The sequence below is a fragment of the Pelobates fuscus genome, chromosome 4 (assembly GCF_036172605.1).
Source record: "Pelobates fuscus isolate aPelFus1 chromosome 4, aPelFus1.pri, whole genome shotgun sequence".
NCBI classification, from domain to species: Eukaryota; Metazoa; Chordata; class Amphibia; order Anura; family Pelobatidae; genus Pelobates; species Pelobates fuscus.
In genome coordinates, this window is record NC_086320.1 from 370,826,105 (window position 1) to 370,852,475 (window position 26,371).

At 39.9% G+C, this 26,371-nt stretch overlaps 1 protein-coding gene across 3 annotated transcripts in view; it reads right to left on the reverse strand.

Moving 5' to 3' along the window:
- The window catches only part of LOC134609180 (sodium channel protein type 4 subunit alpha-like), a 362,813-nt gene that overhangs the window by 272,443 nt on the left and 63,999 nt on the right, over positions 1 to 26,371 (reverse strand). For 2 of the 3 annotated variants that reach the window (XM_063452712.1, XM_063452711.1), the window contains exon 1: positions 8,428 to 8,516. In XM_063452712.1, the coding sequence (XP_063308782.1) occupies positions 8,428 to 8,507 (80 nt within the window). In that variant the 5' untranslated portion in view covers positions 8,508 to 8,516. Of the gene's footprint in view, positions 1 to 8,427; positions 8,518 to 13,781; positions 13,901 to 14,697; positions 15,020 to 26,371 lie in introns of those variants that run through there. The other variant, XM_063452713.1, reaches the window with a different exon arrangement.

Genomic DNA, 26,371 nt, shown 5'->3' on the forward strand with positions numbered 1-26,371 from the left:
GCCGCTCCCCCAGTTGAACCCCCCGGGAGGGCTCTACCGGCTCTTCCTGTTCTAGCAGATCAGGTAGTGGTAAGTTCTCCTGATCTTCCATGGCTGAGGCACAGATTGCCGTCACATCCTCTATCCGCTCGTGGTAGGGTTTGAGCAGGTTGACGTGAAGCATGCGTCTCTTCCCTACCCCGGAGCAGGGGCCAATCACATAGGTAGTGTCGCATCGCTGCTCCACTACCTGGTATGGGCCTTGCCAGATGGCCTGCAGCTTATCTGTGCGGACAGGTTTTAAAATTAAAACCTTCTGCCCCACTTGAAAGCTGCGGTCTCTGGCTCCCCTATCGTACCATCGCCGCTGACGTTGTTGGGCCGCCTGGAGGTTGGTGTGTACGGCCTGGGTTAGCGCCTCCAGTCGGTCTCGGAACTCCAGTACATACGATACTATAGGGGTTTCGCTAGCGATACTCTCCCCCTCCCAGTGCTCCCTAATTAAGTTTAAAGGTCCCCGTACTCTTCTCCCGAACAGTAGTTCGAATGGGGAGAACCCGGTCGATTCTTGGGGAACCTCTCTATACGCAAAGAGCAGGTGAGGTAGAAATCTCTCCCAGTCTTTGTGGGTTTCCCCGAACGTCCGAAGCATCTGCTTCAGCGTCCCATTGAAGCGTTCACATAGTCCATTGGACTGGGGGTGGTAGGCTGAATTGACTATGGGCTTAATGCCACACACTTTCCACATCTGTTGGGTAACCTCAGCAGTGAATTGGGTGCCCCGGTCAGATATTATCTCCTGGGGGAACCCTACTCGGGAAAATATTTTTATGAGAGCTTCCGCCACTGTTTCAGCGTGAATGTTAGAGAGGGCTACCGCTTCGGGATATCGGGTGGCGTAGTCCACCACAGTTAAAATGTATTTCTTCCCAGAAGGACTGGGTTTCGGCAGGGGCCCTATTATATCTACTGCGACCCTGCTGAAGGGTTCGGCGATAATGGGAAGGGGGCATAACTTGGCCTTGTGGCGATCCCCTCGTTTTCCTACTCTCTGGCAGACGTCGCAGGACGTGCAATATTGTCGCACATCCTGTGAGATTCCGGGCCAGAAAAACGCGTGCGTTAGGCGGTACCGGGTACGGGTCATCCCTAGGTGTCCTGATAAGGGGATATCGTGAGCAATTCTGAGCAGCTCCTGCCTATACTTCCGGGGTACCACTAGTTGTTTGTTCGTCAAAGTGACGGACCCCCCCACGTCTTTGGCCGTGATACGGTATAGTAATTCTTTCTCCCACGTGTAATGCTCCCCCTCTAGCCCGGCCTGGACAGCTTGTGCCCGGTCCCTATAGACTTGCAGAGTGGGATCGGTCTGTACTTCGGTGATAAAGGTAGTCGGGGTATCCCAGGATATGGGAGTCGGGGAAGGGTCGTGGTCTCTTACCTGAGCCTCAGAGTGTATCGGTGTAGCCGTGGTGCGTGCCTGTTGCCGTGTGGTTACTGGATGGGCTTCCTGGTAGGGTGCCTGTGGAACAAAGGCAGAGGTCATCTGACCCAAATCATTCCCTAACACAACATCTGCTGGTAAGTTCTGCATTAGTCCCACTTCTACTGTCCCCTCTCCCGCACCCCAGTTCAAATGTACTTTCGCCGTGGGTAGTCGGTATACAGCTCCCCCGGCTACCCGAACGGCCACAGATCCGCCGGTATGCGTGCCCTCCGAAACCAAATGGGGGGCTACCAGGGTTAAGGTAGCTCCCGAATCTCGCAGACCCTGCACTTCGGTTCCCTCAAGAGTTACCAGTTGTCGGTGATGTTGCCGGTTATCAGTGGCTCGGACCGACATGACTTCGTGCAATATGCCCAGAGGTTCCTCCGCCTGCACACTCCATAAATCCTGAGTGGCGGGGTCCCTCTGGTAATGGTGAGCAGCCGCCCTGGGTGCGGGGTTTGGACGGCCCTGATTCCAGGTGGGCCTGCTGCGATTCTGGGTGCACTCTCGGGCCATATGCCCCCATTGTTTGCAGGAATGGCATTGGATGTTGGCCCGCCCGTTGTATCTGGACGGTGGCGGTATCTGTCCTTGGGAGGGACGGAACGGGGCAGCGGTGGGCGCTAGGGGGGTTGTAGCGCTAGGTAGTCCTGGGGGTCGGGAGTAGCTTTTGGCTACGGGTCCCTGGGGTCTCCGGGCATCAAAATGTTGATCGGCCAATCTAGCCGCTTCCGTTAGGGTAAGGGGTTTCCTATCCCGTACCCATTCTTGCGTCTCCGGGGATAATCCATTAAAAAATTGTTCCAGCAACATCAGCTGGCGTAATTCCTCCATGGTGGTGGCGTTGCTGGCCTGGATCCACCCTTGGGAGGCTTGATCCAATTTGTGTGCCCATTCTGCGTGCGAATCTCGCTCTGGTTTGCGTAAGTGTCGGAACTTGCGCCGGTATGCCTCTGGGGTAATGGCATACCTCTCCAAGATTGCACGCTTTACTTTGGCATAATCTTTGCTGTCCTCACTGGGTACAGCACGGTACGCTTCGGCTGCTCGACCTGCTAGTTTGCTTGCTAGCAGTTGTACCCATACGGACCGTTCTAGCTCATGCAGATCACACAGTCTTTCAAAGTCCTGCAAGTACCCGTCTATCTCGTCCTTTTCCTCGCAAAAAGCCCTGAAGGCCTGGTACGGGATCTTGGGCTTTACTGGGTTGTAGAGGGACCCTGGGTTTGACTCGGTTCGAGCCAGGGTGTGTTGCGGGCTGTGTGCCATAACATATTCCTGCACATTTGCCATTACCATATTTAACATGGCATCTGATATCGGTTGCGGCAAAAACGCTAGCCTGGTTCTCATTTCTCTTTCATAGAGCGTTTCCTCCATAACTACCGGGGGGGTAGCGCTGCGGGCTTGGTCTCCCTCCATCAGCTCGGCAATGATTGTCGCCTTGTTTTTGCTGCTGGCTACTTTCCCTCTGGCTTCCAGTAGTTCCTTCAACGTCTGTCGCTTCAGTATGGTATAGTCAATCTCCATACGAATTGCCTTTGCTTTCCTCGTTCGGTAGTTCCAGTTACACGAACTCCGTTTTTCGGCTGTAAGGTTCGGATCCCGTCGCTTGCCACCAATTGTAACGGAACGCAGTATATTAGTCCACGATATCCGTTGGTATCCTCAGGAAATCCACAGTCAAGACAGAAAGCACGGCAATATTCCCCATCCTCCCAATAACCGGACGAAACACAGTTTGGGAGTCAACTAACTCGCTTTATTCACAGACTTCCATATTTATGCAGTTCCCCTTGCAAGGGGTTTCCTTACAGCTGTTACAGGGGATTTCTCCCATCAGGCATTGTAATTATCCCAACAGGCATTGCTACACGAGAGGGATACTCCCACTAAAATGGACGATTAAGTGGATTATCCCCTCGTGGAGCAAAACCGACAATTTATACAGAAATCCATATTTTATACATTTTGGCTCGCTTTTAGACGAATGACCGTTCGGTAGATAGCTGGGGTCGGCGGGCACATTTAGTGAGAATACCGCTCTGATCCCAGCTACTCTAACCGAACGCCGCACAAAATACATTAAAACCTTGAGTTCGGTTTAAAAGTACCGAACATCTATGGGGAACAGAATGTGCCGAACGCGGAACTCCCGAACGCTCTAGAAGTCCAGCGGTGTTCGGATCATCGAGTAGCCGTTTTCAGTTCCAGGCTCTCGACGACCGAACACCGCTGCAGAGACAAAGGATCCAAGATGGCCGACCGCCGCATGGTCGGTAGCAGGACGGCGGCCACCTAGGAGAGCCCTTAATTACCGATTGCAACATTGTTGCAATCGGTTAATTGGTGCCACACGGCTTGTGAATGTGTGGTCTACCTGGGGAGCCCGCATTCGTACGGCGAACGGCTGGGATAGCCGTGTTTCGTCGAACGAATGCTTTGTATGCTGGCAGCGTACGGCTGCCAGCACGCGAACGGCCATAACACAGCACTTATACAGGTAAGGACATACAGTATACATTCAGCCTATGGACAACCTGCAATACATATAGTCCAGAAGTGGCTAGGTTTGCCACACCTAGTAACCCTCTAGGTGCAGTTACTCAGAAGGCCACTAGAGGTGCTTCTTGGATCAGACAGGCCTTCAGCATCTCCACACTGCATGGAAACACTGAACTTTCCCCATAGAGATGCATTGATTCAATGTATCTCTATGAGGAGATTATTATTATTATTATTGCTGCAGTGTGGGTTTTTCCCGCGCATGTGCAATAGCCTTTCAATGCTTTCCTGTGGGAAAGTTTTGGATTGTCTGAGATCATCAAGATTGATGATCTCAGCCATTCAGGCAGAGTTAGGCAAGCCCAGCCACTGTGAGGCTGGTGCGGCGTGGTATAAAGGGTGAGTAAAATCACCTTTTCAGCAAACTCGGAGTGAGGCTGGTCACCTAAAATGCCACATCAGGACTATAGTGTCAGCAATACATGTTTATTTTCCTGATACTATAGTGTCCCTTTAAGCATTTCTTTATCTCATCCCCCACCCACCACCACTACCAATCAAAGGAAGTGGATGATTTCTGGGGATGGTTCTTGGTTAAACAACACATTTATAGAAAGCACTAAGAACTCAAAATTCCATCACTTCCACCTATTTGGCCGAATTTTGCATTGAGACAGTGATGGCTAGCTCTACATTGGGATATATTTGAACCACATTGCGGTGCTCTGACAGTCTGTATGCTGGACGGACATCACAACAAAAGCAATTCCTGAAGAAGTACAGTGCCAAGGCTCTGATTCCGGATATAGGATGGATCACTATTTCAATCACATTGTATAATAGTGCAGGAATGCCAACTGGGTCGCCATATCTGGCTGTGATTTCGATATTTAATGCTCAGTAGAATCTAGGGCAGTTTCCTTTCTGTCTGTTGACAATATGTCAACGTGCTTCAAAGCACCATATGTTTTCCATAATGATATAGGTGCTCCCCAACAAACCTGTGTTGCAACTGCTAAAACAAGTCAAATGCGTTTGGGGTTTTGTTTGTTTTTTTGTTTCGTTTTTGTTTTGAATGGCAGGTCACACCTCGGTTTTAGGTCTCAGAATTAACACAATGTAAACTGTAAACATAGTTCTTCATTGCAGATAGACAATAGATAAATCCAGAATGTCTAGAAGAGGATAACCAGGGTTATTTACTGACGGGAGAATTCAACGTGAATTTCAAGTTTAAGACCAGAGCAGCCGAAATGAAAGCATAGTTCGGCTATCTCCACCCCGGCTACTTTGACCTTAGACTTGAAATTCTGTTTTTAATTTACCTTGAATCCTCCCTTTAGTAAATAACACTGAATATATTTACACACAAGCCCAGGGAGAAAGAGTTAACTCAAACAACGGGTTAAATATACTCCAGATGTTCATTTTTCTTGAGCTAATGCATTTATATTATATTAACAATGAGTTTATATTATTTATGCAAGCGTTTTATTTAATTAATTAATTTATTAATTATTGTAAATATTTGATAAATGGCTGCTCGTGCTCCCAGCAGACAAAGATAGCAGGTTATAGGTGAATTGCGTGAGGGAATTATTGACCTTAAAGAACACACGGGATGGTACCAGGCAAACAAAATGCTAAAATTACAGATTTTCAGACGGATTTGTCTTTAGTAAATATAAAAAGTGATTTTCATATTTTAGATTTGGTTGTTGAAATCACACTTTTATTGATCTGCAATAAATTCGGTATGCATGTAAATATCAGTTGTGATATCGTATCTGTTTTAATTCTATTGCTGCCATTAGTGCTTTCAGAATTCCATTTCCTAGTGACTGACTATATTTTGTCATATCTTGTTTGGATGGGAAAATAAATCAGCCAATCAGAATAGAGATCTAAATTTCAATAAAAGCATTTTAGCCTTTCCAATCGGTCATAATTACACAGAATATCTCTCACCCCCCACCCCCCTCCACCCAGTCCTCCGAAAGGGTTAGATTAACTCTTTAACTCATAATCCTAACATCAAATGCTAATCATAACTCCTAATCCTAACCATAACACGGAGCCCTAATTTTTACCCTTAATGCCTGCCTAACCCCTAATATTAAAGGCACACCTTTAACTTTGATTCTTAACCATCAATTCTGGACTTGGCTATTACAAACCTAATCTACTAACTACAAGTTTTAACCTAACTTGTAACCCTAACACTGTTCTCCAAGCCTAACATCAAACTCTAAATCCTAATCCCCCTAACGACTAATTCTAACCTTTATGCAATATTGTAACTCTTGACAATCTCTTATATATCACTGAACACTCTGCAGGAAAAAAAGAGATAGACAGACAGGATAAAAGGAGAAAGGAGCTTTGTCACAATTACCCATTGAATGCCAAAGAGAAAGGCACCTATTTCTCACTTCATTTACCACTCAAAAATTCAAGTTAAGACAAAAACAAAGCAATGATTATGAATCTTTTAGGACTTGCTATTAGGAAATCTCAGGCATTTTAAGCATTTTACGCCTGGAATGATGGTAGTTTAAGTCCCGGATGTGGTTAGCTTGTGATGTAGCATGACCTGTGAGTTCAGCAACAGCATGGGTGTACAGTGCGAGAGTTAAGGCTACTTACGTGATACGTGTAGCTCACAAGACAAGAACACCCTGGCAAAGCATTTCATTAGAACACAGTATAAAAGTCACAATTCAAAGTAGGAATTAAATAAAACATAGCACACTCTTTGGCATTCCAGTTCCATTTTAGTATAACACATCTAGAGGGTTGCTGTAAACTGTGAAATAGTATTAAATATGCAATTATATAAGCAGTGAAATCATTCAGTCATACGTCTACAAACTTAGGAAGTGTAAAAAAAGAAATGGACATTAATAACATATTGATCTAGCAGTAGTAAGTGATGTAGATAATAGTAAAACGATACCCTTTCATTGTTCCTACAATGAAAGCCAAGATTTATAACAAGAAATAATAACAAAAATGTGATTTAAAGTACCGTATATTAAGGTGAGATATATAGATATATATATATATATTGTAATTCCCATATACAAAATTGGTATGTTAATGTTCTCAAATTTTTAAGGTTTATTCTATTCTGCATAATGCGTTTGATATAATGAATCATCAAGGTGTTTTTTTTTTTTAGGAAATTCATTGTTTTATTATAGAACACAGGGCACTAACTTTTCATAGAACTTATCAACATCAATATTACATTTCTTGAGCCTGCTTCTCATAGAATTCTTCATGGAACTACTGAAGACGGGCCTTAATGGATGACTTTAATATTGGTCTGCATGGCACTTGTGCTATTGTGCTCCCAATTAATTTATCACCACAGGTCTTCTTCAGACTTTTGGTGTTAGGTCCTCAGAGAACCCACCCAACAAGTTTTTAAGAAACTCCTGGAGCTATCTCCTCATTAAAATCAAGAACAAAGGTTTGCGTTGCATTCAGGAAGGGCTCTTTGAAAATGTAAAGGAAGATCTGGATAGAGGTGGAACCTTAAAGGGACACTGTAGGCACCCAGACCACTTCTGCTCATTGGAGTGGTCTGGGTGCCAACTCCCACTACCCTTAACCCTGCAAGTGTAATTATTGCAGTTTTTCATAAACTGCAATATTTACATTGCAGGGTTAACTCCACCTCTAGTGGCTGTCTATTAGTCAGCCACTAGAGGTCACTTCCTGGGTTCTAGCACAGGTTTCCTGTGCTAGAGCGTCGCTGGACATCCTCACGCTGTGTGAGGACCTCCAGCGTCGCTCAAAACCCCATAGGAAAGCATTGAAATGATTTTTCAATGCTTTCCTATGGGGAGACGTAATGCGCAATGCGCATTAGGTCTCCTCGGCCGGTGAGCGAGATCAGTCTCGCCCACCGGCCGACGTAATCACTAGGAGGAGCGTCGCGGAGACAGCGGCGAGGGACATCGCCGCTGTCCCAGGTAAGTCACTGAAGGGGTTTTCACCCCTTCAGTAACCGGGGATTGGTGGGTGGGAGGGAGAGGGACCCTCCAGTGCCAGAAAAACGGATCGTTTTTCTGGCACTGGAGTTTCCCTTTAAGAAACCTCTGAAGGTTTACTCCTCATTAAATATTTATTTCAAAGAGATCATTTTAAAAGCTGGATTCATCGAGGCATCAACTAAGTCATATGTACAGTCTTTTGACAACATTATTAAACAATATTTTTCTCTTCACTTCCAGTTTCCTGTGATACGGTAATATCATCAATGATATCATTTAATACGAATTTTCAAAGTTTAGTGTAATATTTAACAACCCACAATAAAAACAGCATCATGGAACTATGGGACATCTTTGAACAACATTGTAAAGGAAGTTTGATATTATATTGATGGGGCATTAAACAAACTGAATTTAAAAAAATGATAATATAGAAAAAGGTATGATACTTACTCAACATACTTGCCCCATGGTCCTGGGTCAGACATGGCCATAAACACACAGTTTGTTAAAATAGTGCACATTATAAACATACTGAACAATGTATGGATAACATGTTAAGGAAAATACATCAAAGTTTGTTCATTATAAACATTTTATATATACATAAAAATAAATACATTCTGCTGTTTTAGATTTAATTTTTAGCTACCGTAAATAACATTGCTGTGCTATTAAACGATGGAGCAGTCTACTAACATGCCGGTTCGCAGGGAGTACTGAAAATGTATTATCATTAGGATAGGCAACTTGGATAGGCAAGATAGGGTCTGCTCCATCACCCATGTTTTGCATTCCTTCCTGTCGGTAGTCTTTGTTAGGAAGACAAATCATCAAAGAGAACCTAACTGTGGTTTATGTAATGAAGTGGTGGGCAGATTGATAGCTGTTTGAGATCAAATTACTTCTTCAATTGTTATAAAGCAAGAGTCTCACCCTCTCCTAAATAACGACTGAATTATGATTTGGGGAAGAAAAGTAATTAGCGCCTGAGACGTGCTTTAACATAGTAATCGTACAACTTACCCCCTCCCCAGTCTACATTAAACCTTCCACCCATCTTCATTTGTGCCAAAGAATCTAGATTGCTATCAGAAATCTCCATACCAAACCCTGATGTGATAGAGCTTCATCATATTAGTTCATTTCAGAATATGTCAACAGGAGGTGCAGATACTCCACACCAACTTAGACCCCACCAATGGTTTGAGTAGGAATAGGCTGGATAAATGTCCATGGTTACTCTTGTCGCAGTCTGTCCTATCACTTGTAATGGGTTTATGGATGAAATTAACAGCTTTATATACGTATTTAAAAACTAACTGATAAGTACAAAATCCTAAATAGAAGGCTAAGCCAGACTAGCGTTGACACTCCTTTTGTTTTTTTAAGTGTATTTTAAGACGATGGAAAGAGTTGTGTATTCACAATATTGAAACAAATGCTTCCATTGACTGCAAATGAATGTGAAATACGCACAAAACATATCTTCATTCGTGGATTTCACTCGGTAGATCTATCTTCATTTAAAGTGCGTTCAAACGTTTTTATGTTCTTACTTTACAGGTGTTGATGTATTTTATTTTATAAAGTGATTACAGTTGCTCAGAAGTACTTGGATCAATGAACCCTGAATACTGGGTAATGAGGCTGGATTTTCAGTCCTTATCTGTACTACGAGTAAACTGTCTTAATGTTTGGTGGGCAGTGATCCGAAGCCCACCTTAGAACTGCTTGGGTGAGTCCAATAAAGGAAAACAAACTCCTTTCCTGTTTTCCCTTTCTAATAATGTATTCTAGCAAAGCGAGCTAAAAAGCTTCCGAAAGCTTTGTACAATATTGAAATATATATGTATAATCACCTAATTCTTTGAATACACTTCAAAGCAATCTGAGAAAACGTTTCTCTTTGTTTAAATAAAGCACAAGACAGATGAAGCAGACATGTTTGACAAGTTTGTAAGCCCTTATAATAATATATTTTTCTTTAAGAAAAATCCTGAAGATGGAGGATAATATGAATATATAAGCAGTCTGCAATAGCAGCACAGCCAGGAGTACCCTACATATTTCAGCTCCATGGCTTAAGTCAGGTATTAGTACTTACTGTATGTGGGTATCTGTATGTACTGTACTAACTTTTAATGAATTTGCATTCCCCCAAATTTCAGCAGATTCCTTCCAAATACCAATATGAACGGTATTTGACCAATTTCTACATTTTCTACATTTTAAAATAACAACATGCAATGAATATGTTGCTCTTATATTTTGTGCCCCAAATACACTCATGGAACCGCATGCATCATTTTAGACGTAAAAAAGATTCTGTAATTATTTTTTTTATTTTATTTAATATTTATTTATTTTTTTTCAAAGATTCTGCTTTTTAGGAAGAATAGGTCTTCACTGCGTGTCTTTTGTGTCATTGGAGATGAAATGACAACACAGACAGATTGCAGCCTGTATTTATGTGTTGGCTGCGTGTGTGCAAGTACTGATTATGTCATTTGTAGTCAGATGGAAGAACAGGTAATTTCTTAATTTTATGTCAACTGTATAAACATTTTAAAACCTCATTTGGGGATTTTATTGACTTGCAAACTTGGTGGCATTCTGCCTCTGCACATATCAAAAATTAAAATGTGACTTTGCTTACTTTCAAATGTAATTCAAACAGGATTATCCACCAAAGTGAGATTTGACAGAAATTCTGAGAGAATTCATGCAGAGTTATTCACTAAATGCCAACGTTTATCTAATTAAGGCCTTGATTTAGTAAGCTTTCTAAACGACCCAATACTGATTCAAATTTTCCATCTTACCAAATTATTTATGTACCAAAAAATCCTAAGACTTTAATATTGACTTCGGTAGATACATAATTTTGAAAGTTTTGCTAACAATATTTAATAATTTGAAAAGCGTATTAATTCAAGGCCTTAAAGAAACACTACACTGCCCAAAATAGAAAATACAAAAAATGTAAAAACACTATTTAATAGACATATCCCCAATGGAAACATACATTGTGTGTGTGTAGGGGGGGGGGGGGGGGAGGGAGGTGCATTGGAGTATATCTAAAAACAGCTTGCAAAAGCTGCAGATCCCTCCCCTTCTAACTCCTCCAATACTTTCTGTGGCTGTCCAATCACAGATTTCCCAGTGCAGCTCAATGATAAGTCTTTGCAAGGTAGGTGCTCTGGGCAATTGTTGCCTCTTGAGTTTAGTTCCACTGAGCTAAACAAACCAGGAAGTAACAGGAATGGTTGTCTGATTGACAGCCGGGGGTTGTAACAAGGTTCATATATAAAAGAGCTAATTTCTATTGAAATCTGCACTTTTTGTAAACTGAAAAAAGAGGACCCGCTCCTCACACATAAAACACTTCACCAAGCTGAAGTGATCTATGAGTCTGGAGTGTCCCTTTAACTGGCTAAAAAATGTGAATTCAGAGTGAATTTCAAACTTTAGCTAAACTGAAAATATTGGATTTTGTTTAGAGTTCAAATTCACATTGAATTCCCCAGTTCACACTTTAGAAAATAACAATGGAAGCATTGAAATGGCTGCAGACATTTTGCCAGAAATGTATAATTAACCGTACTTGGATATTTTATTTATTTATTTTTTAAATCTTGTTTTTTTTTTTTTTAAACTTATCAAGTTCACAGCTTATTTACCTCAATGTGTTGATTGCTGAATTCCTGCAAACAAGTCTTACATAGAGAGCCCTGCTCCTCCCGCCACGCTCCCTGTCTGCTATAATGCAGTTCTGTATGTAAGGAACTTTGGAAGGATGCAGGTTTTTAATTTAGGGCCCTGAATTGAGAAAGAGGCAAAGAGATGCCCTGGGTGTGTGGGGATGAATAATTACAAATTACATAAAGGTCTACATTTAATTTAGTCAAAGATTAGAAGAGGAGTTAAAAAACAACTTGCTTTTTTAATACTGCTGGACAAATTATTGCGCAGAACTACACCTTCTGTGATCCTTTAGACTGGCAAAATATACTGTAAATTGTAGTCTTACAGCTGCTGGGGGTAAATTTTAATTTTCAATCTTGTTTTTGATTCTTTGTATACAAGATCTGCACACATTATCGGCCATCCTAGTCTCCAACACAATTTCACTAATAATGCTCACACACAAATAGGAACTCTCTAGTGTAAACAAAGATCTGATTAATTAATTGCAAAGGGAATAAAATACTTCATAACTTAGAAACATGTTCCATTCACGGTCCGTGCATCAAAACACGCCATAGAGTTATTCAATATATGTATGTTTATATGGCGGTAGTATTGCCAGGGCTTGGTAAAAAAAAAAAAATTATAAAGTCGTTAAATTAACACAAACTGGGATGCAGGAAAACACTGTAGCATGTAGTGTGAATTTAGTAACTCATCCTTATTCCTCTAGGCCATTTTAATTCTCTCCTACCCGCCTTTTACCTTTCCATTCAGTGATCCCATGACACCAGGAGGAGTTAGATGGCAACTACTGATTTTAAAAACTGCAAAATACACAAAATGGAAAAAGGGAACGTAGACATTCCCAATTAATGCTAAGTTAAAATGAAAACAGACCTCTATGAAAATGTGATTTTCAACCTGAGAATGATGTCCCAAGTGATATACTCTTGATCTAGACTGACGGTGCATCAGAGCTTGTTTAATTTTAATTAACAGATAATCAGACCCGTCCTAATATTGTCCATGCAAAAATATTCGGGAAAACGATTTGGACAAACCGAAATGGAGTGCAAATGGGTCAACGGGTGTACTGCAAACAACATATGCAATATAAATATTTAGTATATATTTTTCAGTACACCAACAGGCCCATTTGGTTCACAGATCAAGTAAATTAAAGTGTAAATATATAATGTATAAATATATATTTTATTTTTTTTACTGGTTCTCCTTTTTTCACTCTATTAGTCACTTCTCGCTTGATCTGTGAATAAAATCACAATTTAATGGCTGCCCTCTAGCCATCAATTGATCTTATTTCCCATTAATCATCTCTTTTTTTTGGGGTGCCATGGATAGAACTCTAAATCGCGAATCAAACGGACATGTTCGTCCATGGAGTGAATACTTTGTTTCGTGATATGTCCGTATGGTGCTTGCTATTAGATGTGCTTTATATAATAATCTCTTTCATATGGCACATGGCTTGGAAAACAACAGAAAATAATTTTTTTAACTTAAATATTTTCATAATGTATGTGATAATAAGCATTATTAGGCAAGGTCTAGCAGCCCAATAAAGTCCTCCTGCAACCAGATTTACTGGACAGACTAGTAAAACGTGAATGGCAAACTCCAATCCTTCATCAATAAATAATGTAAATGTGAGAACGAAAGTTTGTCAAGTTGCCCTAATTTAGAACAAAAATAGAGAATGAATGTGAATTTAGTTTAAAAATGCCCATGGTACATCTTGAACCTTACCACCTTTCTCCCTCAAATGGGTGCAATCCTGAAAATGTGCGGCCATTGATTAGGTTCGTTGTTTGTAATCTCCAAAAAATACCCAATAAAAACTATACTTTAATACAATGCGGTAATATGTTAACCAAAACATTTATGAAAGTGATTCCCAAGATGTCCATTTTGAAGTTCAATCCCAATACGATCTACAGATAGATAGCTTGTCACAAATAGAATCTTTTTTATAATTTATCACTAAATAACAGGTGGAAACTCCGCTCATTTTGATGCCTCCTGTACGTTTCAGAGCTGAGATTATAGCAAAGACAGCATTATACGCTTGAGCACAATTCAACATAAAAGGATATGAATGTACCAAAATTTTGATTGAAGCTCTTCGAATAGGATTGAAAGGACTAATTATATACAAAGCAGGTGTGGCACTAAATCGGAAGATTGTCTTTCCTTTGTTTAGCACTATGAAGGTCTAGAAAAAAACATCAGAAAACATTGCAGTGAATTAATTAGGCCAGGTACGGGAAATTTTCCAAATTGTAATTCCAAACAAAATATATCAATCATGTCTTTAATCACTGACACATTGTTGCTATGGTATTTATTGTGGGTGAATCAGGACTGGATTACCTATAGGGCCCAGCTGGCTGCCTAGGGCCCGGGCTCACACATCCCCTGGCTGGGCCAGATGCTCCAGCTCTGCCGGGTGCAGATCACTTTGTGACCTCATCATAGTCCTCCAATGCTTCCTCAATCATCCAGAGTGCCGTAACCAGCACTCTGGGTCATTGACTGAGGGCCGAGACCGAGAGGGAGCTCCTAAAGTGATCTACACTGATATTGGTTTAGACAACAATACTCCCCCACCAGACCACCAGGGAAAGGTTAGAAGGAGTATGGCAAAACATACACAAGCACTACACACGCAAAACACTATGGCACACTCAGACTCCTCTAGATACACATAGACAACCCTTAGACACCTCCCCATACAACAATTAACCAGCATATGCAGGCACACTCAGACTCCCCTCACATACAGCTCTCAGCCTCCTCTACATACAACATTCAGCCACTACACATACGTTCACACACAACACTCTCCCCCAAACGCAAACACACACAACACTCACAGAATAATCTGGCATTCTACTTAAGGCCCATGGCAAACTCAAACTCAGCTCTGAGATAAATCGTATACAATGGGACATTGCAACTCAACACCCCTGCTATGGCCCATCCCACCCTGAACTGACAGTTGTATTGTACCTTCTTATTTCTGTAGAAAGGGTCGATATCCTCAAGGGGTTGTCCAATGAGGTTTGAAGGAAAGTCCCCGTAGATACGAGGCAGCTGTTTGCCGGCCTCCAGATCAGGATGCGGCTTTGGTTTTGATTCTTCGTTGTTGTCATCTTCTCTGTACTCCTGTTTGGCACTTCTGGCCTGCTCCTCTTCAATGCGCTTCTCGATGGCAGCCAAGGATTCGGGGGTGAACCGGCGGAAGCTATCAGGACCTGGTGGTAACAACAGGACTGCCATATTTTCATCCTGCTCCTTCTGTACTAATTCTTACTTATAGCATTTGAAACTGCTGTAAAACAAGAAGAGAATAGGCTTTTAATTAAAAAAAAATTGCAAGTCAGGTGTTTTCTTTATAATTCATGACTCATGACTATTTAATACAATTTAACATGCATGTTACTGGAAATCTTAAACATCATCAATGTCCAATGAGATTTTATTTACAAAACAGTATGTTAAGGTGAGTTGGAGATAACATTCCAACATATCTCAAATTAGCTGAATCTAAGTAAAAGAAAAATCTGTAAAAAAAAAGTTGTACGTTTTTCAAACCTTTTAGCCTACATTTTGAAAATTAGCCATCAACTCGTTACAATGTATTTGGGGTGATTTACTTAAACTGGGTATGTGAAACATTAAAAGGACACTATAGTCACCAAAACAACTTTAGCTTAATAAAGCAGTGTTGGTGTATAGATTATGCCCCTGCAGTCTCACTGCTCAATTCTCTGCCATTTAGGATTAAAATCACTTTGTTTATGCAGCCGTAGTCACACCTCCCTGCATGTTACTTACACAGTCGTCCTAAACACTTCCCTTAAAGAGTCATCTAATGTTTATACTTCCTTTATTGCAAATGCTATTTAATTTAGTATTTCTTATCTCCTGCTCTATTAATAGCTAGCTAGACCCTGCATGAGCCCCCTGTATGTAATTAAAGATCAACTTACAGTGTAGGAGATAAAAACTTTGAAAGTAAATTACATCTGATTGAAAGTGAAAAAAAAATTCACAACTGCTGACCTATCTCCATCTCCCACCGCTGCCCTCCAATAACACAATGTACACCATTTTAAGTGGATAAGGGCAACGGCCACAGTTTTAATAGCCATCACATAACATTATATAACTGTTTTAAACATTATAAAACTGTCAGCTGTTGGGTGAGAGCCCAACAGACATTTCTCAATTACATTTTCCAAGAGCCCAGCACAGCCGTCACTAGCCATCAGCCCTGTCCCTCAACTGCTCCTGCTGACTGGTAAGTCCCCTCCCCTCTGCTCCACATAAAACTCCTCCATATCTTGAAACATTGTTGCAACTTTTAATTCAGCCTATTAACCATGGGCAGCAGTAATGCTCCCCCTTACTTATCTGTCCAGGGGAAAACTTGTATACTGTGTCAGTCACAGCCAGGGGAGGTGTGGTTAGGGCTGCATATACAGAAATAAAGGTGATTTAACTCTCAAAAGGCAGAAAATTGAGCTTTGAGACTTCAGAGGAATGATCTATACACCAAAACTGCTTCTTTAAGCTGAAGTTGTTTTGGTGACTATAGTGTCCCTTTAATATGGGGATCGCAAATTTAAATATATATATATATATATTTATATATATATATATATATATATATATATATTTATATATATAAAAAGAAAGGGTAAGCACTTAGACACAAACTTTTCTCACTTGTCTCAAATGTATATATATGAAATTTCCCTCTATATTAATTGAAACCTTCGTAATTTCAATGCAGAGATTATTTGTATATCGCAAAGACTATGCTATGTTTTCTTTTTTTTTCTAACAATAACGCTGCACTATTTCAAGCAGGTTTCTCCTACTAAAGGCTTTTTTTCTAAAAACATTGACAAGCTTTTTATACTATTTATACAAAGTTTTATCACTGAGATAGCTTGCAAAATCGTCCAGATGGTACATATTGTAATATATTCAAATCCTGCCTCGTTTACGGATTCCTAGATAAAATAAACTTTAATCTTTCAACGACAACATTTCACCTCTGGCACAGAACTTGGTTTTAATTATCATTATGATTTTTTTTGCTGTAAACTGCTAGATATTTGTACTATTTTTGTTTTATTGCAGAGAGATATATTACTTTATCTTTACGCGCACAAACAAATGCAATGAAAATCTATTATTATGGGAAAATAATGTTTTCTTTGTGAGTCGGAACATTGCACATCAATGTATTTTTCCGGAGAGCTATACACATATCCTAAATATATTATACTGGTGGCTTTCACAACTTGTCCCGGAGAACTCTGATATCTATTTTCGCAACTTTGCGCATGTAATGGTAGACTAAGAAAGATAGTCAAAAAAAAGCTTTTTGTCTCTTGGTTTGTTTTTTTTCATTACACTTCTATTTTGTATTTGATAATAGTGTGACCTCTGTCTGCTTACTCTGTGATGAAAACTATCACTTCAGTGTTTTCTTCTTCGGAAATTTATGATGAACAACAAGCAGCAGGATGGTAGTCAGTACAACATACACAACTGGAAACGATGGATTTGACTCCAAGTATTTAGCCCTGTCCATTATCATTCATTATATTAAGGATTAATACATATTGTATTATTAATGCATTATATCATCACATTATAGATATCACCACACAGAGACCTTTATAAACCAAAGGACTTTAAAACCCCTTAAGGACCAAACATTTGGAATAAAAGGGAATCATGACATGTCACACATGTCATGTGTCCTTAAGGGGTTAAATGGAAATACAATTAGGCCATAACAAGATAGACTGGGACACAGATGGGGAGAGCTTTGTGTCCAGGTACTGGCGTTGTAGAATCTTTTGAGATATGGAAGAACAGAGTAAAGAATGAGATGTTAGAACAGCGGTAGACAAGGAAAGCTTGCCATCAGCAGTCATTGGGGACAATCTGGGCATGCGTGGGATGTGGTCATTGAGATAGGAAATGAGTGCATGAGCAAGTGCCTTGGTAGTATCTATCATATTAAAAAAAATGGATATTATACTAGTTTAATAGTTTTCTGTTAGAAATCCTTGTTTAAAGGACCAACAAAAAAATGTGTGTTTTGGTTTTTTTTTTTAGGAAATGTCACAGAACAAGTTTCAAAATATTTTGAACATGCACAAAAACATGCGGGGTGCCTGGACGCTAAACATTTCAAATAATAAACATTTTTTAAGATTTCTGAACATGAAAAATTTAGGAAAATTAGGTTTTCCCCTTACAGCAATTTTACCTGCGTCACCACTCAATAACAGTAATGGTTTCATAACCAGGTATATAAAGTAGGTCTGGAGCCGTCTGCACTGCGCCAAACTGCTGTACAGAATGAGGTCTCTGAAAGAGAAAGTACTGACCCGGTCCTAACAAAATTACATTGACTATAGTATTCATCAACCTAAATACATAGAACAGAAGCAAAAGAGTTACTTACGCACTATCCCAAATAAATATGCACATTTAAATAACAGGAGGGGTTTAGTACCCAGGCTACGTATTCTCAATTAAGAGATCTGGGTACTGTGGTCTTTTAGCTTTAACCCTACAATGTAGAACCATGCAGTTTTTTTTTATAAACATTCACAATGCATTGTTAAATCCACCTCTAGTGACTCTCTTCCTGACAGTCATTAGAAGTGTTTCCATTGCACTAGTCGTTACGTGACTTGGAAACTCACAGAAAATAATGACTCAATGTTTTCCTACGAGCAAGCTTGGATGCACGTAAAACTCACCAGACATGCGCACCAGATCCCGAGTGCTCCTCTATTAAAAGCGTTGGATTTGGACCATCGCTGGAGGAGGCCATGCTTCCTCAATGAGAGGTGAGCCGTGCCGAGGGAGTAAGTAAAACAATGATTTTATTAATTCCTATAGTGTTATTCCTATTTGTATTTCTAATGCTATAGTGTTCCTTTAAGGGAGTCCCTTTCCTTTTAGCTATGATACCTCAACTTGAGAATTTAAAATATAAATAAATACCACAATGGCTCTTTGCCTTGGGAACAATAGATGGTAAGATGATGACATGGACATGAGAATATAACAAATGCTATTTCTCTACATTCTAGGCATCTTTAAGGATAGAACTCTTTCAATATTGTGTGAAAATGTTGTGGCAAAGAAGAGTCAAAAATAACTCACTGGCCTGTAATTTTTTTTCTTTCTGAAAAGGTGGCAACCTTAATCACAAAACCTGCAGAATTTTCATAGGAAGCCATAGTAACAGTTTCCAAATCATTGTTTGGAAGAAAATGAGATCACAGCAACTCAGCGTTTACTTTACAAACAAGCCGATAAACCGAAGATGTGAGATCGCTAAGAACATTGCCATTAAAAGCTTGATGCACTAGATACATTTTAAATCCATAGCAACGTCCTTAATATTTCATTCTTGCTATGAAGAAGGTAGAGCCTGAATCATTTTGCCCTTTTAAACTGAAATAATTAGAGCATGCAAAATAACTTTTTTCATTTTTTTATTAAATAAACTAGAATGAGATATAGCAAGTCGTCTTTCTTCAAATCTGCAAAACAAGGTGGAAAGCACATATTTAAAGTAAACTGCCAAAACATTGTCGCACTGAAGGCATTCAGAGCACGATGACCTCATAATTCTTGGACATATAGTTACTATTACTTTTTAAATGGACTTCTGTGTTTCTTTAAAACATTTAGCACTGAAGAGAAAAATACTATGTTTATCCAAAATATATTTCAATCATAAATTTCCTAGTTTGATTTGCACATCTGTTATGTTTCTGGGTTTGACCCAGTGGCTCCAGGTCGAATGCTGGTTGCGTGGTCTCCTAATCAAAGATATCTTCTCTAGATTGAGGAAGAGACCTGAGGTACCACCTACTCTCTGTCCAATGCCCCCAACACAAGATCCTAAGTATTCAGGGCAAGATGGGACAGGCTACACAGTCACCAAAGTGGCCAAGAGTGTCACTTTGTAGTCATAGAAGGATTTCTAAATACCTAACTCCATTATGAGTGAAACTAATTATAAGTTTGTCCATGGACTATAAGAAACTTTGCTCATGTACTGGCAACTCCTGCCCTCTTAATTTAATTGAACAACCCTTACATCAAAGGAAAATACGCCTATTGCCGTGAGCCTATTGGAAGTTCCTATGCAATCACGGCGTAGCATAGAAGCCCTTTAGATAGGCCAGGGTGCCGAGTTAAAGAGAGAGTTAGACAATACAATAGAAGATCCAGCGCACTCCCTTATCCACTAAACGACAACTTCGGTTTTGTTAGTTTTTTTTTAAAATACCTAATCTAGGCAAACACATAATAATGGGGGTTTAGTTACATTAAATGATCATACATTTCATAAGCCTGCGACAACGCCAATGTACCCCATCTTTGGCAGGTCCTACTCTCACAGCCTAATGTCTGCTCAATTAGAAACTTACTTGGGGTAAAAATGTAATCTGGGGTTGTCTGCAGTACAAAGCTAAATAGGGCCCTGGGATAAGGCACCTGTGACAGGGAGGGGTGCAAAACCAAGGAGGTGGCTAGAGAGAGCTATAGACTAAATGACATTTCTCTGAGAAATATCGTAGGCTACGCTAAAAATCATGACCAAGATTGTTTTGTATCTTCTAATCGTGGTGGAAAATGTTTATGATGCCTAACAAATACAAATGTACCTTTTCCTTAAGCAGCAATTTCATGAGGGATGGATGTAAAGGGAAAGGCCTGAGAGTCTTCACTGACTGTGTAATGTACAAAAGAAACAGCAATAGACTGATGATTCTGAGACTGACGTAAAAACCCTGAAACTCATATATATGAAAGTTCCACATTATGGGAACGTCAGCCGTGGAATCTAAGAGTTGAAGCTTTCTGGCTTGCATGGATTTCCAATAAGTGAATATTGGGCAACACTCGACATCGAGCAAGGCAAAACTGATACTATTATGGGACTACATGTATCTTAGGAGCAATTGCCACGTAAACTAACTAATTTTAGAATTTTGTCTTGATAAACATTACCCTCTGTGTTTTAACAAAAAAGCCGTTAGACAAAAAGGAACAATCTGAATAATTATCATCTCCTTTTCTCTGGTTCCTTTTAGTAAAATTAATATAAACGTTATGATAAATGTATCTCACACTTGTATAGGTCAGTCTGTTTAAAACAACCAGTAAATAGACAGATACATGTGAAATTCTTATAGCACAGTTATGGCTGACATTGACTCTGCAGATGGCGTGAATTAAAAAGGAATTGCAACTTTGCAGAGAAGGACACATTCCAAACAGCTTTGTTCTGGCATAATCTGGCATCATATGTAAATTCTAAATGTCTCATGATATTTTAGGCAAATCTGTAACCATATATGCCTAGTGATTATGGGGCATACAATAAATCATTCCAAAATGGGACACTTAAAGCACCATACCCACTACAGCTTGTTGCAGTGCTTATCACGCTATGAGTGTAGTCACTCTGGTTTTAAAGAAACCATTTTCAATTTTATTTTCCAGAATACAAAGTATTCACCCCTTTCTGTCTGGCATGTCAAGGAAACATTTCCAAGGCGTGAGGCACCTACTGTGCCGTACAATGAGAAACAGCCAGCACTGGGGTAAAGAAGATTCAGGTAGCTACAGCAGTGATGATACTTAAAATATCCCTTTAAGTGCTTAGAAGTGAACTGATTAATCATCTAAAGCAGGGGGTAATCAACCTTCGGCACTCCAGATTTTGCAGACAACATCTTCCATGATGCTTTGCCTGCATTGTGGCCTGTAAGAGCATTATGGGAGATGTAGTCCAAAACATCTGGAGTGCCGAAGGTTGCCTACCCCTGATCTAAAGCATCAAATACAACAAGTTTGAAGAAAAAGATATTATTTTATTTATGGTTACAATATTGATTTTCATTTTGTTCCAAGGGATTATTATATACCCTGTGATAATACGTTTCAAAATGTAATTCTAAAAATGAGTTAATTAAGATCAACTTATTATGGCTTCGAATCACACGTTGAATACAGTGAAAAAATAAATAAATTTAAAAACCATGTCTGATTCCATAGATTCACTTAATGACTGTGATTTATTAATTAAGGTGAGGGACCCGAACAGATTAAAAACTTGTTGAGAAATAAACAGGGCCATGAATTTCAGGGGCATCTCCTCGTTTTAATAGGACCTTCCATTGTCATAATCTATAAGGACCTTGGTTTATTTATAGAGCTCTTTACAGAGACCAGAAACGACCACTGATGACAAAGGTAAGGCTTCGCGGAAGCAATTAACAGGAATTTCTAGAATGACAGGATGAAACGAATCAACTCAAAGTCACTGAGTAGAAATCCCAAGAAGAATAGGCTGGTGTATTTTTGGATATTTGTTTTATTTTTACATTAGTGGGATTCCTGCCAATCTAAGAGTTTTCTGCCACAGAACCAAAGTATCTTCAGTTCTTCTCTTTTACCTATCGAGCGAATATGGATTTCAGACAGTAAGAAATTTAAATATAGACCATCTGAGGAGGGGCAGGATGAACAAACAGACCGAGGAAGCATTTAGTGTTCAAAAACAATGCATTAAAACGATAAAAAGGAAGAGTGGAGATCTTGATTTTCTGCACATTGGTGTAATCATAAAAAATAAAAACTCTACCTTAGGATAGAGAAAAAAAAACTTTTAGATACCTAATGTAAAGGACCGTTTTGCACACAAGAGGTTAAAAACAGTTTCGGTGATATTCCCTTTTCCAGATGCACAGGCAGCTACTGTAAGCACCAATCTCCCGAACTGCAAACTACACGAATTCTGGAAACAGCCGAACAGGAAAAGCATACAATCCGCTTACACTCCTGGCAATCGGCATACAGTCCAAATCCCCCAATAACGAGACAACACTTTGTTTTGAGGGTCAAGCAGAATCTGACTGTACTGGCACATACAGCCTCTTTTATTCCCAATCCACAAACATAGTACTGCCCACAGGGTTTTACAGAACAACCAATCAATCCGTACAATAAACACAGACACTCCCACACAAAATCATCCCCTCTGCCTGTGATATGATTACTGAACACAATGGGTAATATAATTGTCACAGGCAGAGGAATACCGTTTTTCCACATTTTTCATAACTTTGAAAGTATGCATCACATTCACATAAACCGAATCAGCATACTCCAAATACAAACATATGTCACAATCATCCAAATTGGTCCATTGGTTCAAAAGATAGATCGAAGTCCTTTGTGACCAAATGAAGCATGGCTTTTCTGCCCAAAACCAGTTCCACAGAGTCTTCTATCCTGGAGATAATTGAGAAGTAATCCAATTATCTCCAAGGACAGAGGCAAAACTCCATTAAGCATATGGCAGTAAAAATACAGTAAAATACAATAAAATACACAAGGTTACATTTATTACATAAAATACAGACATGCAACATATCCCCAGATAGCTTAGGTCTGAGCGCACATTATTACTGAATGGCGATCAGACCACACACATACAGTTCAATTGCCATGCAGCCAAAGTCTTTTATTACACGAATAGGCTCCATGGCATAGCTATCTGGGTTAAATGAGTTCATTCAGTAAATCCGAGAATCTACCGAACGCCAGGGCAGAAATACATGAATAGACCTTTCTGCATAGGAAAATAAAGTATTTAAATGCCGGTCCATAGTCAAAAGGCAGCAGGCAGGCAACCAGGCTCCTCCAGTGCACAGTGGCAAGGTTGGTTCTGCCACACCTAAGTAACATACAAGTTGGAATCTAGCTAATATATGGAGTTCTGTAACTAAGGGAGATAGATAAATGTTTGCATTTAGGAGAGCAAAGCTCATCTTGCGTAAAAAACAATCACTGTTCTTTTTAGGATTGGCATTGTTTTCAATAACTTGCCTGTCCCAATATCGCATGTAATCTAAATATGCTTCTATATGTCAGAACAAGAATGTCAGATTGATTTTCGTACAGCACAACCGAGAGATGGTTATGACAGCACATGAAACAATCGAGACCAGATGTAAAGTCTCTTTATGATGCTGGTTGTTTAATTACGCCTTTATAGGCCCCATGTGGATCATTAAAGGACTGCTTTATCCTTACTTAGCTCTTGCTGAAGGTACTGTCACCGAACATCTATTAAGATCTTGAAGGTCAACTTGTAGGTCATATAGTAGAGCTGTCTATCTTCATATCTGCAAAAATTTCTGCATTGGGAAAAAAGGTGTTTTGGATTTGTTTACTTCAGTCTAAGTAACCGGGGATGACGGACTGAATTTGAAGGTTATCGGAAGTAAATGTGATTTTTCGTACTAGTAAGTAGTAGTTACAGTTTTCGTAAACACAGATGATTACGTTAATACTATATTGAAGACAAACTGAGGTTTCTCTGAAGAGCAGTAATTGTGTCATTTGATTAGCACTCCTGGGTGATTACAATATGGAATGGGCTATTCACCTAGCAACGATTTTACAATTCCCAGGGTGATACATATCTAGATTACCTGTTTAATGGAATGTAACCCAGGATGCGTTTACCTCTGCTCCTTGATTCGCTGCTTATTTTCATCACATATTTTACAAATTATCTGCTCTAATTTGCAAACTTATAGACAGAGATATCCAAAACCTGACTTTGTGGAGAGAGATTTTTTAGCAAATTTTGTACCCCTCGAGGCTGGGATTCACAGTGTAGGGAGATGCCCACACATCACACACAGCCAAAACAAGCACAACACACACAGAAAAATACACAGATCACTCACAGCCAGCCGCCACCCCCACACACATACACACCACACATCTACTTCACACACACAGCTAACCACACACTTCACACACAGCCATTACACACAGTAAAAACACACACACACAGACACAGCACTCACAGCAACCTAACACATTTACAACATACACAGGCTAACCCCTCCCCACAGCTTCCTTCTACACAGAAAATGTAGCAAAAGGTCACGTAACACAAATGTTTACTCAGATAACTCTTCTACTTGGGCCCTCCTGACAAATCTAGGGATATTTTATGACATCGATCTGCTTGTAAGCTCTAACTATTTTATAAATATATATTTAATATCAGATTAGTGCTATAAAGGATGTCAAATACAGAGCAGGTAGGCGACCGAATGATAATCAGAGCGTTCGTGTCAATTCATCTACTTTTGCATTCACTTTACATTGTAGCAAATGTATCAAATAAACTGCTAATTTAATGCATATCTCCAGCCTCCACAGGAAGCGGGAGCAAGCGAGGCATAAGCCATTTAGCTGTAAGAGGTGATTGCAGCTTTTCATACCAATATGCGCTACATTTGTTTTTCAGAACACCGTGGTAAAAGCATGAGTCACTTCAATTAGACGCAGGAAGGGAATTTTGTTCTGTGTCACATCATGGAACACCACCAATACAGAATGACATGTGGCTGGGGATCAGGGGATGCGGGACATTCCAAATTTTGCTTGTCACTAATTTATTTAAACAGGGGTCCGAGGTGAGATTCTGACAATGATCAATTGTCTCAAGAGAACTCAGCAAGAGGATGGCTCGGAAGACCAACAAGCCCATTTTTAAAGTGAGCCTGTCATCAGGACTGTTGTTGGCACCATTATATAGCACTTAACAAAACCCAAACCTTGTGTTAATAATCTGTTCAGCTATGTTTTAATTGAATAAATAACCTCTAGGCGGCATAGTGAGCTTTAACCAAATAATCTTCCCTGTACAGTGGAATGCTGAGAGGTAATCAGCACAACTTAGGTAATCGTAGATTCTGATTAGCTGCTGGCATTGCATACTTTTAGACAGGTTTTTTTTTTATGTTAAACTGCCATTCACAATTCTTTCACACTAATAAACTGATGGGGATTGTAAGCTTAAATAAAGGCCTAACACTGTTTTTGAGGAAAACACCTGTCAATGTATAACCAGTATGTGTGTATATAAACACACACAGCTAAGATACAGTTACCCATAGATCTTGGAATAGATGGGGGAGGGACGTAGCGCACAGATGTAAACAAAATGTATAGTCATACGTTTCATTCTATCTATACATTTGCTAACAATTTAGCTGCTATAATGTATAGGTGAAATGTTCTCCTCTGTAAAGTGACACTCAGGCGAGCTGGCCTTGGCATCTGTAATTAGTAACTGTCACCGGACGTGTAACAACTGTGTAGTTCCAAGAGCTTACTCTCCATACTGACAAACTGTCAGACGCACAAGAGGCATTTACACCTATATACACTACAGCGTGAGTTTTTGTTGTAAGTGGATTTATATCACGAATTAGTAGAAATTAAGGAAAAATAAAAATTCTTCACTGCCGAGTAATGAATATATATCAAGGTTAAAACAACTTCATCGCATCTAAAAAGCTATGGAGAAGTTATTTAGTTTCTCCAATGGCCATTGGAGGGAATGCCCGCCTGCCAACGCCAAGGCAGACCCCCCTAGGTGGGCCCTACACTGACCCTTCACCTTGCTTCCTTGAGCTTCTGGCAAAGATATCTCTAATGAGACAGAGAGGGGTGGTCGTTGCTGCCGCCCAGGAGTGATGGGAGTGAGCGCAGGACTTATATTTTTGTATTTGTATGGAGAAGTTAATATACC